Genomic DNA, 13,726 nt, shown 5'->3' with positions numbered 1-13,726 from the left:
GGCACAACTTTAGTGAACTAAAACTCAAATCTTAAAACATGCTTGCCACTTTTGAACACTTAAAAACCATATCTAATCAATACATGATTTCATAATAAACATAAAACATATCAAACATATATGAAAATCGCAGTTATATTTAGAACCATGAAAATCTCGTAAAAATTATAGCATAATTAACAAAAATACAAACACACAGCACTTGCTTGAAATCATAAGTAAGGGTAATTTTCATAAAATTTCATAATACTTGTTAAACAATAAATAATGTCATAAAATAAACCACTCACCAAACTTTTGAAACGTAAAATTCAGATCAAAAAGCCGTTCTGATGTCGGTTTGTCCTGGAATATTAATTTTATCAACATGTAGATAATTACTTATTTGATCACCCCATTAAATCAAATTTAATAATTTAACCAAGGTTCTTTTATACATTCCATTTTTTTTTCTAATTAAATCTTGAATTTAATGACTCAACCTCCAAAATTTTCTCTCCCCCTTCCCCTACATAAAATTCCATAAAACCCTTATTTTTCATCACTCCTGATGTACTTTGCTAATAAGCACCATTTTTTCCTTAAAAGCAACCTCTCTTCCTTAAAATCTCTTTCTCACGTCCTCGGTATCTTCTTCTCCATTTTTTTTCCCCTCTTTTCACCTCTCATTTCCTCCCTTTGCATCTTCTCTTTTTGCAACAATCAACACATCTCTATTTATTATTTTTTTTTTTTTTTATCAATTCACCTTTCCCTTTCCCAATTATAATAAGAATAATAACAAGTGTATAACATCATTTAAAAAAAATTGTAAATATAGTCAAATCTATCGACGATAGACTTCTATCATTGATAGACTCTTACTAGTAATATGGTCTACCACTCCTATAAAAAAATAATATGGTCTATCACTCCTATAAAAAAATAAGGTCTATCACTAATAGACTATTTAAATTTGATCATATTTATAATTTTTTTCATTATATTATATCTCTAATACTTTGGGTCTAATGTATATATTTACAATTGTCCCAAATTTAATTTTCTTCCATCTCTTTTCTAAGATATTGTAACAAACTCCTTTTTCTCCCTCATTCTCATAACTATCCCCTTCGTCTTCTTCATTTTCTTTAACCATCATTTTGCTTTCTTCATCAAACTTCCATTGCCCAGAGTAAGGTTACAGTTTTTTTTCCCATAATTTTTCATGTATCAATCATCAAATTACAAATTAACAAGAAAAAAAAAACCCATAAATATAACCTTTCACTAGTTTCAATCATAATCCTTCACAATTTTTCTTAATTAAACTTAAGAATGCTTACCAATTTCTACTCCAAACTTTGATCTGCAAGTTTTCAACACTTCTTTGCGAGCTTCAAATCTCAATTCTCCTATGTTTTGTTTTTCTCCTTCCACCATTATTCTCCTTTTTCCAATATTATTTTCTTCCTCCGATCTCATGTGAATTCAAAATTCCATATATATATTTTATATATTTTTTTAAAAAAATCTTATAATGACCCACCACATGTCCATCCTCTCAACTATGGGTGTTCATGAGTTGGGTTGGGTTCAAAAACTTTTTAGACCCTCGGATTGTAAAATTGTTCGATCCAAATAACCCTTATTAAAAAATGATCTCAACCCAACCCAACTATGAAATATTTGGGTTGGGTTGGTTTGAGTTAGTCGGGTCATTTATTTAAAATTTTGTTATAATAAGAAACAAAGCATAAATATGTAAAAATCTTATTTAATTGTTTTCATATAGGAAAATTATTTAGTTGGGTCATTTATTTAAAAATATTATTACAAGATATAATAAATTTTTCGAATTATCAGTTCTATCAGTGTCTATCAATATCATTAATAGACACTAAGTCTGTCAGCGTTCATCATTGATAGTTCTAAAATTTTGCCATATTTTGTAAATATTTTGGTTTATTTTTCTATATTTAAAAACAACTCTTTCATATATTGAATTAAGATTTACAACTCAATTTCAATTTATATAGTGAAAATTTTCTTTAAGTGCAAAAAAAAAAAAAAAAAAACTATTTTTAAGAATTGTTGAAGAATAAATTATTCAAAAAAATAGTGGCATTAAATAAAATTAAAATCAATATATATAAATAATTGTGTTATAAGTAAAAAATATATATATATATTTTAAAGTTAATAATAAATTCGGGTTGATTTGGGTTATATTAAGTGAACTTATGAACCAACCCAATCGATAAAATTTTCATTTATTTGAACTCAACCCAACCCAAATGAGTTGATAACCCAACCCAAACCACACGATTTGGGTTGAATTGATTTTTTGGGTCATCGAATTTTTTGAACGTCCCTACTCTCAACACACACCATATATACGCACCCCCCAAAGATTCTATCTCCAAAATTTCAGCACACAGCCCACTTTATAATCTTAAATATTTTAATTATATGTTATTTTTTTTAATACGAAAAGGACAATTTTACCCAAATTTTTTTTCACTTTTCCCTTAATTCAATCTCCCCCTGTATAACTATCTTTCTTCCAATTAAAACATGTCTTTATTTTCTTTGGTTTATTCAAGGAAAACCAGGTGGTTTATTACAAGCTCACCCGGAAGGAGTTTTTCAGCTCCTGACCTTACTCAGCAGCCCCTCTACATTACTTATCCTGAGACCACATGTAATTTCGAGTTAAAAACTAGCCCCATTCACTTACTACCTTCTTTTTCTAGACGTGTAGGTGAGGATCCACACAAGCACTTGAAGGACTTCCACATTGTGTATAGTGGAATGCACCCTCACGTTGTGACTGAGGAGTAGCTCAACCTACAGGATTTCCCGTTTTCTTTGAAGGATGACACGAAGAACTGATTATACTATCTACCATCAGGATGCATCACCACCTGGACAGAGATGAAGAAGAGGTTTTTAGATAAATTTTTCCCAGCATCTAAAGCTGCCAAAATAAGGAAAGAGATTTAAATGTTTTCCCCCTAGGTAGTGGAAGAGAAGAGTTCCAAGTGCCACACGAAGTCAAGGTCTGCCACACTATAGAGTTCATTATTTGTCTTAGTACTTTGGGGTTCAGTTTTATATAGTTGGTTTAGAGTTTGTAAAACAGTTTGTATGGACATTAAGTTATTATTAATAAAGTAATATTTTAAGTTAAATTGTTTATCGCTTGGTGTTAGAAGTTGTTAGGTTAAACAGGCCAAAATGGACAGTAGATGTCACAAAATGATGGTATTTGCTGTCTTCATGCCTCCTTCTAGGTGAAAGAGGTACATCTGGGAGGAAGTGTGACGCAAATGAGCATATATTTTTATAAAAAAAAATTATGAATTTCAACTAAATAATTTAATTTCCTAAAGTGAATGTTGCAGTATTTAATAATTGTGATCGGAATCATGTTATAAAGGAAGAAATAATTATTCTATTGAAACCGCACACATAATGTTTTGAAGGAAAATTTTATTTTTTAAATGTGATGAAAAAGAGACAATAATCTTGTTGTATATTAAAAGTTGTTCTGAAAATTAAAATTCTCAATAATGAAAAGGAAAATGATATGTGGAAGAAAATTTTGAGAATTTATTTAAATCTCTTGAAGAGATAACTTATCTTTTTAATTGGGAAGCCCTAACTTAATTAACCAATTTTCTATGAACCTAATCAAATCATGCATTCTAAGATTCAAGTATAGCCTATAAACCCTAGCATACGAGAATCAATTATTTGCTACTTATCAATTTAAGCTACACTAACATCAAAGAATCATGCAAGCCTAAAATCTTTAGCATACGACATACATTCAACGGGAAAGGCATCGATCTATCCAAGAAACATACATCTAGAATTAAAGCATATTAGAAAAGGCATAATTGTGATATGAAATTTATATAAGATAATCCTCAAAGAAATTACCTGGGTTCTATTCCCAAGAATAAGAAAAGAACTACTTACTTCAAAATCTTTGATAAAGAAAGATAAAGAAAGAAGCTTCAATCCATTGCTTACACCCAAGAGAAATTAAAATTCTAACCTAATGATGCAAAAAAACAAATAATAATAATAATAAATAAATAAATAAAAATAAATGAAGAAGAAGAAATTGAGGTCTTTCCTCAGCCTCCATCAGTTTCTATATGATAAAGCCCTAAAAATTCGAAGAACACATTTATATCAGCAACGCAACGTTGCAATATTGCCCTCAGTGTTGCAACACTCCAATCGAAGCATAGTCCTCGAGCATTGCAATGCCAACGTTACGCTGATGCGTTTGGCCGCACACACTCGCGCCTTTAATGTGTCTATCAATATTTGGAGTGTCAACACTCACGCCATGCGTTGCTTCTACTCAAATGTAGCACTACGCTCGATCAGAGGGTTGCGACACTCTCCATAGGGGCATTTTGGTCATTTCGGATGCATAATTTCACTTTTGATAGCTCCAAATCAACCCTGAACTGCCTATAAGGCTCTAAAATACATGAAATGTATGCATTCCTACAAGAATAGATATTTAATCATTTAAAGATAACAAGCAAAGGAAATTAATGACATAAAAATAGCTCTTTTGGAGAGCTTTCATTACAGTTTGATCAAAATGTTCGTTTCACCCCTATATATCTCTTTTCCTTAAGTACCATTGATTCTTCTAACTAATCATTTATTTATAGTCCAACCATAAAATAAGTCCCTCTCGAGCCAGTGAGAGGGTGAGGCCCCTTATTCAAGACCTAAAATCATCACCTAAGTGAACTACTCATCTACTAGCCCTGCGGGGCAATGAGTGAATTTCATCTTGTGAAGTTATGTTCCCAACTCTCTATTTAGTCAAGTCTCTAAATGGTAGGCTTATTGAATCAACAACTCGGGCCACCATCGCCCATACAAATCAAAGGACTAACCTCATAGACAAGAGTTCATAAATCATGCAAGATTAAGATCAAGTAGCACATGATCATCCTATGAAATATTAATCTCATCAATTAACGGATTTACAAAGAGAGATTAAATATTTCGCAGACCGGTCGTATACAAATTCTTTGTATAGAATATCCCCACTCACATGTCTCCACATGAACAATTTGGATAAAACCATTCATAACTATTGCAAAGTGGATTCCTACCTATAGTGTTACCAGGATAAGACATCCAACATTATCCATATACTATAGACCTTTAGGTTATTTCTTGAACATGATTCACATGTATGTCAACCTACATACTGTTCAAGACTACATGTCATAACCTTGGATTTTTTGGTTAATGGATGAATTAATATTGCATAATTAATAATTAGATTAATAGACTAATTAATTACGAGGCTTTAGGTCACAAACTCCAACACTAAAATTGATATTCCAATGCAACATGTTGTTTGCACCATGCTTGAAGCGTTCCAAAGATAAATATCCTAAAAATAGAAGTAGTCAATAATTAAAATGATTCAACTAAGAATATGAGTATTCCAGAAAAAATCCTAAATTGAGTACTGATAAGAATATTGAAGTAAATAAGGATGATAATGAGATCTTAATAAATTATGTCATGACATGAAAAAGATGAAACCAAATTTACATAAGGTTGACAACATTTTTGCATACAATGTTGCTCACGATATTATTTATAAAAATGAGTATTATGTGTCTAGATCTATTGAAAAATGTCGACATAGAAAGGATTGACTTATGTGGAAAGAAACAATCCAATAGAAATCTACTCATTTTTCAATTGTGAGGACTAGTAGTACAGACATTAGAGAATGCCAAACATCTAAGATACAAGTAAGTATTTGTAAGAAAAATAAATAAAATAAGGTCACTAGATACAAAGCGAGATAAGTTCCACAATAATTCTCTCAAAAAACGTTGGTATTGATTATGAGGAAGCATATTTTGTAATAGTGGATATAATACCATGAGAAATCTAATTTATCTAACTGTGTATAAATATCTTAACATACATCTCAAGAATGTAGTCATACCACATTTATATGAATCTCCTAAATATGAGATTTAATTTATGAAAAACCTTAACGGATTAAAGGTATTAGAATCATATAAGTCAAATATTAGAGAATTATATTTATCTAATAGATTCTTATAAAACATTAACGAATATGATATAATCATTTTATTAAATATTTGTTGAAATAAGGGTATAAAATAACCCTATTTTTTCCATATGATATTATAAAAAGAAATCATAATCAAAATTTGTTATCTATGTATATGTTGAAGATATGAATCTATAATGGAAATTTCTGAAAAGATTTCAAAGGCAGAAAAATTTCTTAAGAAAGAAATTGAGAAGAAAGTTCCGAAAAAAATAAAGTTTTGTCTTAGATTACAAATAAAGCATAAAGCATAAAGCATATTAGATTGCATTAATTCATACATAAAAGATCTTATATGGATTGGTTAGATTATTGAACACTCCTACAATGGTTCATTCACTAGATCTGAAAAAGATATCTTATCTGATCTAAGAAAGATAAGGAAATGCTTTAGGTTCGAGAGAACCATAATTTTGGGAAATAGGTTGACTTATATTTCTTTACTAGTTTTTATGCTGGTTGTTGTAATATTTTTAGTAATGTTGTTACACATGGATATAATATTCCTCCAAAAGAAAGATATTATATTGGAGTAAATTGAACATATATTATATTTTATTTGAGAACTAATTTACATTGATTTATTTTCTTCCTAATCAATTTAATTATGATCTAGTTGATTGTGAAGATGCAGATTAATTATCTACCCCATAAGAGCTAGATCTTAAACAGATCATTTAGTATATGGAGAAGAAATTTTATATTATGGTAGTCGATGAAACAAATGATGACAATTACTGAAATGTTGACGATTCATTAGACTAGCCAAGAATGTCATTTCATGAAGATAACACCACATATGAACTTATACATTCATGACCTTGAAGAAAATAATGACATCATTATCCAACAAATCTCTTTAAAAGACAACTTGGCAGTCTTATAATGAAGGTGTTATCCACAACAACATTTGAGAAATTAGTACACAACATTTGAATGCGACGACTATGAGATGTCAAGTAATATTTTCATGAGGGGGAATAAACTCACTGAACTCTTTTTCCCTCGACTATGATTTTCCCACTGGGTTTTCCTATAAATGTTCTTAATAAGGAAATTATTGAAGTATATAAAATAATGCACTCTTTTTCTTCACTAGAATTTTTTTCGATTGGGTTTTTTTCTAGTAAGATTTTACGAGACATTTATTTTATATAATATGGATATCTAAGGAGAAGTATTATAAATGTAATATATATTATAGATGTACTATGTAGTGTAGATACCCATAACCTATATAGGTTACCAAATATCATAAAGCTCCCATTGAATTTCATGTTGTAACATACATCCTCCATTGAATTCTATTTTGTAACATACATCATTCCATGTCCTATAAATAGTGGTGTATGGTGTCTTTATAATACACACTACAATTGAGTTCAATATTTGCTCTCTCTAGATTTTTCTTCTACTTGGCTTGACTTTATTTTTCTTCTTTTGTTCTTGTTTTGTTCTTGCAATGTTCTTATTTTACAACATTATTGTAATATTTAAATTTAAAATTTAAAAAGATAATGAGAATTAAACATTTTAGTTATTATTTGCACATGAAATATTATTGTTTTTAGTAATTTTTTTTAATGTTTTACTTAAATAAAAATTGTATTGGAAAAAACCTAACTAATATAATATATATTTTAGAGAAATTTTTTTCGATAGAAAAATTACTGAAAATATTTTAAAATATAATAAGCTATTTAAAAAATTGAATAAAAAACCACAAAGCTTAGTTCACTACACATAAAGTCATATACAAGGTGGTGGATTCTGCACCCCAAAAGTAGAAATCTTTGCATTCAAACATGAAGAAAGAACGGTCGTATTTCTCAACTTGGTGCCCCCATAACAAGTTAATGTCCCTGAGCTCCACCCCCTCGCATGGAAGCAACTCGCTGCACTCCAATAACACTGCCACATTCGTTGTTGATGTCCCACGAATGTTCTTGAAGTGAACGTCGCTGATCTTCCAGTTCGAAGCCTGCATGAGGGATTAGTTGCAGCTTCATTAAAATCACAAATGAACTCAAAAGGTTACGCTAGCTCATCGGTATTAACATGGTTAGTTTCTTTTTGTCATTGTTGCTTTTTTTGTTTACCTTCTTCTCCTTCGTGCCATAGGTTTGATCGATGATTATAGGATTTTTGACGTTGTACATTACAATGTCTTCGAAGGTTATTCCTGAGGCTAACCCCGACACGGGGCTAGCCCATGTCTTTATTCTGGCACCATTGGTGGCATTGAAAATGGTGCAGTTCTTTACTAGAACGTCATAGACACTCTTCTCTTTCGAGTACTTGCCCAAGCTGCCAACGCTGAAGAAGAATAAGAAGCTTTGAGATCCTTTTCTTTGTGTCTATTTAATCTTAATAAGTTTTTTTTTTAAAAAAATAGGTATAGAGTAACCTGAGACCATGTCCCGGGCCACAAGTGACACCGGTGACGGTGATTTTCTCGGTACTGTGGCCAATGGAGACACAGTCATCACCGGTGCCAATGACACTATTCGTAATGGTGACCAGTTTTGAGGTGCTAATGTGCATTCCATCGGTGTTGGGGCTATTTCCTGGGGCTATAATGTTCATGTTGGTAGCAGTGAAATTGTAGCAATAAAATACAGACGTGTGAAACCCCTTGCTGTTCAGTGACGCGAGCCCATCAACAATCGTGTGGTTTAATCTCGAGAATTTAATCGACTACAAAAAAAAAGAGAGATCAATCAATCAATCACGATTAGTATTAAGTTTAGTCTCTTAATCATTTTAGTTTTTTTTTTTTTTTTTTTTTTTTTTTTTTTCCTTTTAAATTTAGGTATATATTAGACACAACTCTAGTAGTTTTGAGTGTTTGAACTCGTAGTTTATAATTTAAGGAAAAGTGATTGGGTTAGGCAGAATTATTATAGTTACGATTGGAAGATTCTGGCAGAAGTTGTTTGTCTTGCAGTCATTGTAGGGCCAAGCAGCAGTGCCTTGGCCATCGAAGACGCCGGAGCCAGTGAGGATGAAACCAGTAATATCTTCAATGGAGAACCATTCTGGAGAAGAATATTCAGTGATATCAGTTGTGGCCTTTACAGTTCCTTGATTTTCGAGGGTGATGGGGAAGCTTTTGCACGGACCGGCGAAAGTCACCGGACCAACCAGAAATGTGCCTTGTGGGATTAAAAACTTCGCCGGACCGTCTGTGTTCCGACAGGCTGCAATCCAGGTTGTCATGAATGCCTGCCACGTGGGATATATATATATATATATCAAAGAAGGTGAAAATTTGTTAAAATATTTAAACCATTCATGTTTACAATATTTTAAATTGGTTGAGTTATAAAATGGGTAGAATTTAATATCTAAAAATGACTGTGTAATTAGCTGGAGGGGGACAATAAAAAGAATGTGGACAACTCAAGATATACTCAAATATTGGAATAAAACGATTGTAATTAAACCTAATTGCTGATAAAGATATAACAAGCTAAGGTAGCTAGGTTGTAGTAAAGAACTACAGCTCAAATTTAATTAACTTCAAAAGTTTAAAGATAATTAAAACACTGATGTTTTGTGTGATATTATATTCCCACCTGTGCATCATCAGTCTTTCCATCAGCTTTAGCGCCATATTTTGTAACATCGAAAACTGCACCACCATTCCCATTAAGATCAGCATTTGCCTTAATGTCATTAACTGTGCCGCCGATGTCCGGAAGTGTTCCAATACCTAGAGACCGTGGTGCGGCGGCAGGATGAAGAAGCTTCTGATTTACCATTGATACGATCCCATCGACAAGATTTGAAGCGCCGGTGGCATCATCGAGAATGGCAGCAACCTTTGCACAGCATTGCCAAGCAAGTACTAAGAGAAGGATTTGAAAGAGGCTAAGACTTTTTATCATTGTCAAGGTGAAGCGTCTTAAATAATTTGAATGCACAAGTTAGGGTTTTTAAAAGGCAATTAAACGGAAAAGTAGAATGTTTTTTCTTGGATATTTCTTTCCAATGATCAGAAGCCTTATTTATGCATGTTTAGTGGGAAAACTGAATTTAGAAAATTGGAACAAAGTTCTATCAGTTTGGAGAATTATTCCAAGAATAGAAGAATGTGTTAGCTAGCTTGTTTTCTGCCTTCCATTTAAGCAGAAGTTCTTTGGTAACAATAATTCAGTTCCTTTGACGGTTTAATCAGTTGGGCCAAGCTCTTACGTTTGATACTGTTGCAGATTGATGTTAAGATCATTGAGTAATTAACAAGCAATGTAGTATCTTAGAGTTATGGAGTTTGATCATATTTCAAAAATAAAATGGTAGTCCGAAGAGTAGGACACAATATATAGGAAAAAATTTCACTTTTCCCAACACCAAAAAGGCGTTGGGAAAAGTGACATTTCTTGACGCTGTCGGAGAAAATTTCTACCCTGATGATAGTTGTATTGAAGATTTGATTTGTTGGCTTTATAATTTTTTCTGAGACAGTGGCTCCATAGATGTCTCAAATAAAATCTTAACATCCAGTTGTGTCGTTAAAATATTTACCTTATCTGGAAATATCCGTCTGTGAAATTTAGTTTGGTTTGTTTCTTTTTGAAGCGCGGCTTTTTATTCCAAATAAGGACTTATGTCCTCGATTGGATTCGATTATTTGTAATTGAGCAAGATGTTTTGCAAACCTTAGGGTTGCCGCATTTGTTTAATTCAGTAAGACGTTTTCTATACTTTGTCCAGACTATTCTACATCATGTTCTTGCTCGTTTGCTCACTATTTCGCTATGCATGTTTTTAGAGTGTAACACTTCGAAGAGTTTCACGGTCTTAGGGGGAGCCTAGGCCATTGTTGCCAGAGAAGAGATTCTCAATCTTAGGGGGAGCCTAAGACTCAGCTTCAGAGAAGGACCTAAGATTTGTCAGTGAAGGGAGTTCGCTGATCCAAGAGGAAGATAATCAAGTTGAGAGGAGTCTCACACATTGTTAGGTGTTGAAGTGTCAGAAGCTAATATTAACATACTTACGGGGAGCCTAAGTTCAGTTAAAAAGGAGTCTCACAACTAGGGGGAACCTAGGTGACGTGTGAGTTAAGCTCTACTTGAGCCACTAAGTTGGTGTATTACAGATAAATACTATATTGTAAACTGCTTAACTCTTTAATATTAGTGGATTATCTTTCCTAGACACTCTGCCCCTTAGACGTAGGTGTTTAACATTAAACTGGGTTATGAACTACTGTGTGCCTTTGCTTGTTTACTTACTGTTGGTATTTTTGTTGTTAAAGTTATTATCAATGCTTTCTGTTTAAGATTCGCAAATCGAGTGACGAGTCATCTTGTTGCCTTTTTCATTTGGTATCAGAGTGAGTTACCTTTATCTTAGGTGCTTCGATCATGGACAGAATCAAGGAAGAAGTCTCTATTAGTTGTCCACCTATTCTTGATGGAACAAACTATTTGTACTGGAAAGCTTGAATGATCGCCTTTTTGAAGTCAATTGACAACAAAACTTGGAAGGCTGTTGTATCCAGATGGACACGTCCTACCATCAAAACTGATGATAGGAAGGAAATCTTGAAGCCAGAGGCTCGTTGGCCTAGAGATGAAGAAGAAGCTTCTTTAGAAAATTCACATGCCTTGAATACAATATTTAATAGTGTAGATCGCAACATATTTAGATTAATAAATACTTGTGTCTCGGCTAAGGAGGCATGAGATATCTTGTCTATTGCTCATGAGGGAACGCCAAAAGTAAAGATGTCTAGGCTGCAATTGGTGACATCGAAGTTTGAGCATCTTAGAATGTATGATGAAGAATTCATTACTGAATTCAATGTACATTTGCTAGATATTGCAAATGAGTCATTTGCTCTCGAAGAGAAGATTTCAAAAGAAAAACTTATCCACAAGGTACTTAGATCTCTACTCAAGAGATTTGACATGAAAGTCACTACCATTGAGGAAGCTCAAGACATAAAAAAATTGAGAGTAGAAGAATTATTTGGCTCCTTAGTCACTTTTGAAATGTCCTTTGATGGGAAAATCGAAAAAAAAAATAAGGGGTTTGCTCTACAGTTCACTATTAAGGAAGAGTTGATTAATGACGATAAAGAATCAGAAGACCCTCTTATTGAATCAATTGCATTACTTTGAAAATAGTTTAACCATGTGCTCAAACATTTTCGTAAGAGGTCTAACTCTTACAGTAACAATAAGTCTGGAGGCCATACTTCACCCAATCAATCCAAATCTCCAAATAGGAAAAAGGAAACTGACAAGTCAGGTAATCTACTTTCTCACAAGAAAAAGAACTTCAAATGTAGAGGGTGTTGTGGATTTGGTCATATACAAGCTGAATGTCCCACTTTTCTGAAGAGACAGAGCAAAGGATATGTATTAACTTTTTTGGATACCGAATCTAAAAATAGTAGTGACTCAGAGGATAATGTCAAAGAACTTGTTAGTAACATCTCCATGGACACCTCATCATGTGATTTTTTTAATATGTTGTGTATGCAAAAATCGATCATGATACTGCAGGACTTGAGTCTACGGATCATTCTTATCATACTCTTTTTCCCAAATGGCAAGATGATTAGAAAGCACTTGATGTGCAGAAGGTAAGAATTGAGACTTTGATAGTTAACAATCATAGACTTATGTCTACTATTGCAGATTTGAAGTGTGAACTCTATCAAGTTAAAGATAAAATGGAGTCAATTTACAAGAATGTAAGAATGTTGAACATTAGTACTAAGTCTCTGGAAAAAATTCTGACAGAAGAAAAAACTACTGGTGATAACTCTGGGCTTGGTTTTTTCTAAAAGAGGAAGTCAACGTTATAATCTATCAAAACTAAAAGGGAAGCAAAAGCTTGAGTTCGTTAGAGCTGAAGATCCAGAGTTTTATGGCTTTGCAGGCACATCTACCAACAACATTATATTGAAAGATAATCATTTGACTAGATCAAGGTGGTTTTATTACTATTGTTGAAAGGTTGGGCACAAACGTCCTTTTTGCTATCAATTACTAAAGATTTTCTACAAACCCATCTATTCCAGAAGTGCTTCCTACTTATCACAGAACCATTATAAAAAACAGACAATAGTTAAACAGGTATGGAGAGAGAAAAATGTTAAAAACAAATGTAATGTGGTTTTGACTTTGCTCAGATCCTCCGCTAATGGTAACTGGTATTTTGATACTGGAAGCTCTAGGCACATGACTGGTGAAAAAAGCTATTTTTTCGATCTAAAATCTATCAATTTCGCAAAAGTCACTTTTGGTGATTGTGCTTGTGGAAAAATCACTTTGGAAGGAAAACTGAATTATCAGGTCTTCTTCCACTGCAAGATGTAATGTTGGTTATAGGACTAATGCCAATCTTATTAGCATTAGTCAGCTGTACGACCAAGGACTGAATGTGAGCTTTACCAAAGACAATTGTGTTGTCACAGACAATGTCAAAGCTCTTGTTATGACAAGTCTACGTTCTTCTGATAATTGTTATCTATGGAGTTCTGATCATTCTTCACAGTTTTATCATCTCTCTAGACAAGATGAAGCGAGCTTATGACATAAACATCTTGAGCATGTAAGCATGAAGACTATCAGAAAGTTCTTACAA

At 32.7% G+C, this 13,726-nt stretch overlaps 1 protein-coding gene across 1 annotated transcript; it reads right to left on the bottom strand.

Annotated features, from left to right (window-relative positions):
* Window positions 1–7,853: 7,853 nt before the first annotated feature.
* Window positions 7,854–10,014, bottom strand: LOC120084601 (exopolygalacturonase-like). Its single transcript, XM_090317019.1, has 5 exons — window positions 9,703–10,014; window positions 9,035–9,349; window positions 8,532–8,821; window positions 8,224–8,440; window positions 7,854–8,105 (listed from the first exon to the last, which is right to left on the bottom strand). The coding sequence occupies exons 1-5, from the start codon at window positions 10,012–10,014 to the stop codon at window positions 7,854–7,856; spliced, it is 1,386 nt and encodes a 461-aa protein (XP_090173145.1).
* Between the last annotated feature and the right edge of the window lie 3,712 nt (window positions 10,015–13,726).

Source organism: Benincasa hispida, chromosome 9 (assembly GCF_027475165.1).
Source record: "Benincasa hispida cultivar pf3 chromosome 9, pf3_genome.v1.1, whole genome shotgun sequence".
In the NCBI taxonomy this organism is placed as follows: Eukaryota; Viridiplantae; Streptophyta; class Magnoliopsida; order Cucurbitales; family Cucurbitaceae; genus Benincasa; species Benincasa hispida.
This window is presented reverse-complemented; position numbering and strand designations above follow the sequence as displayed.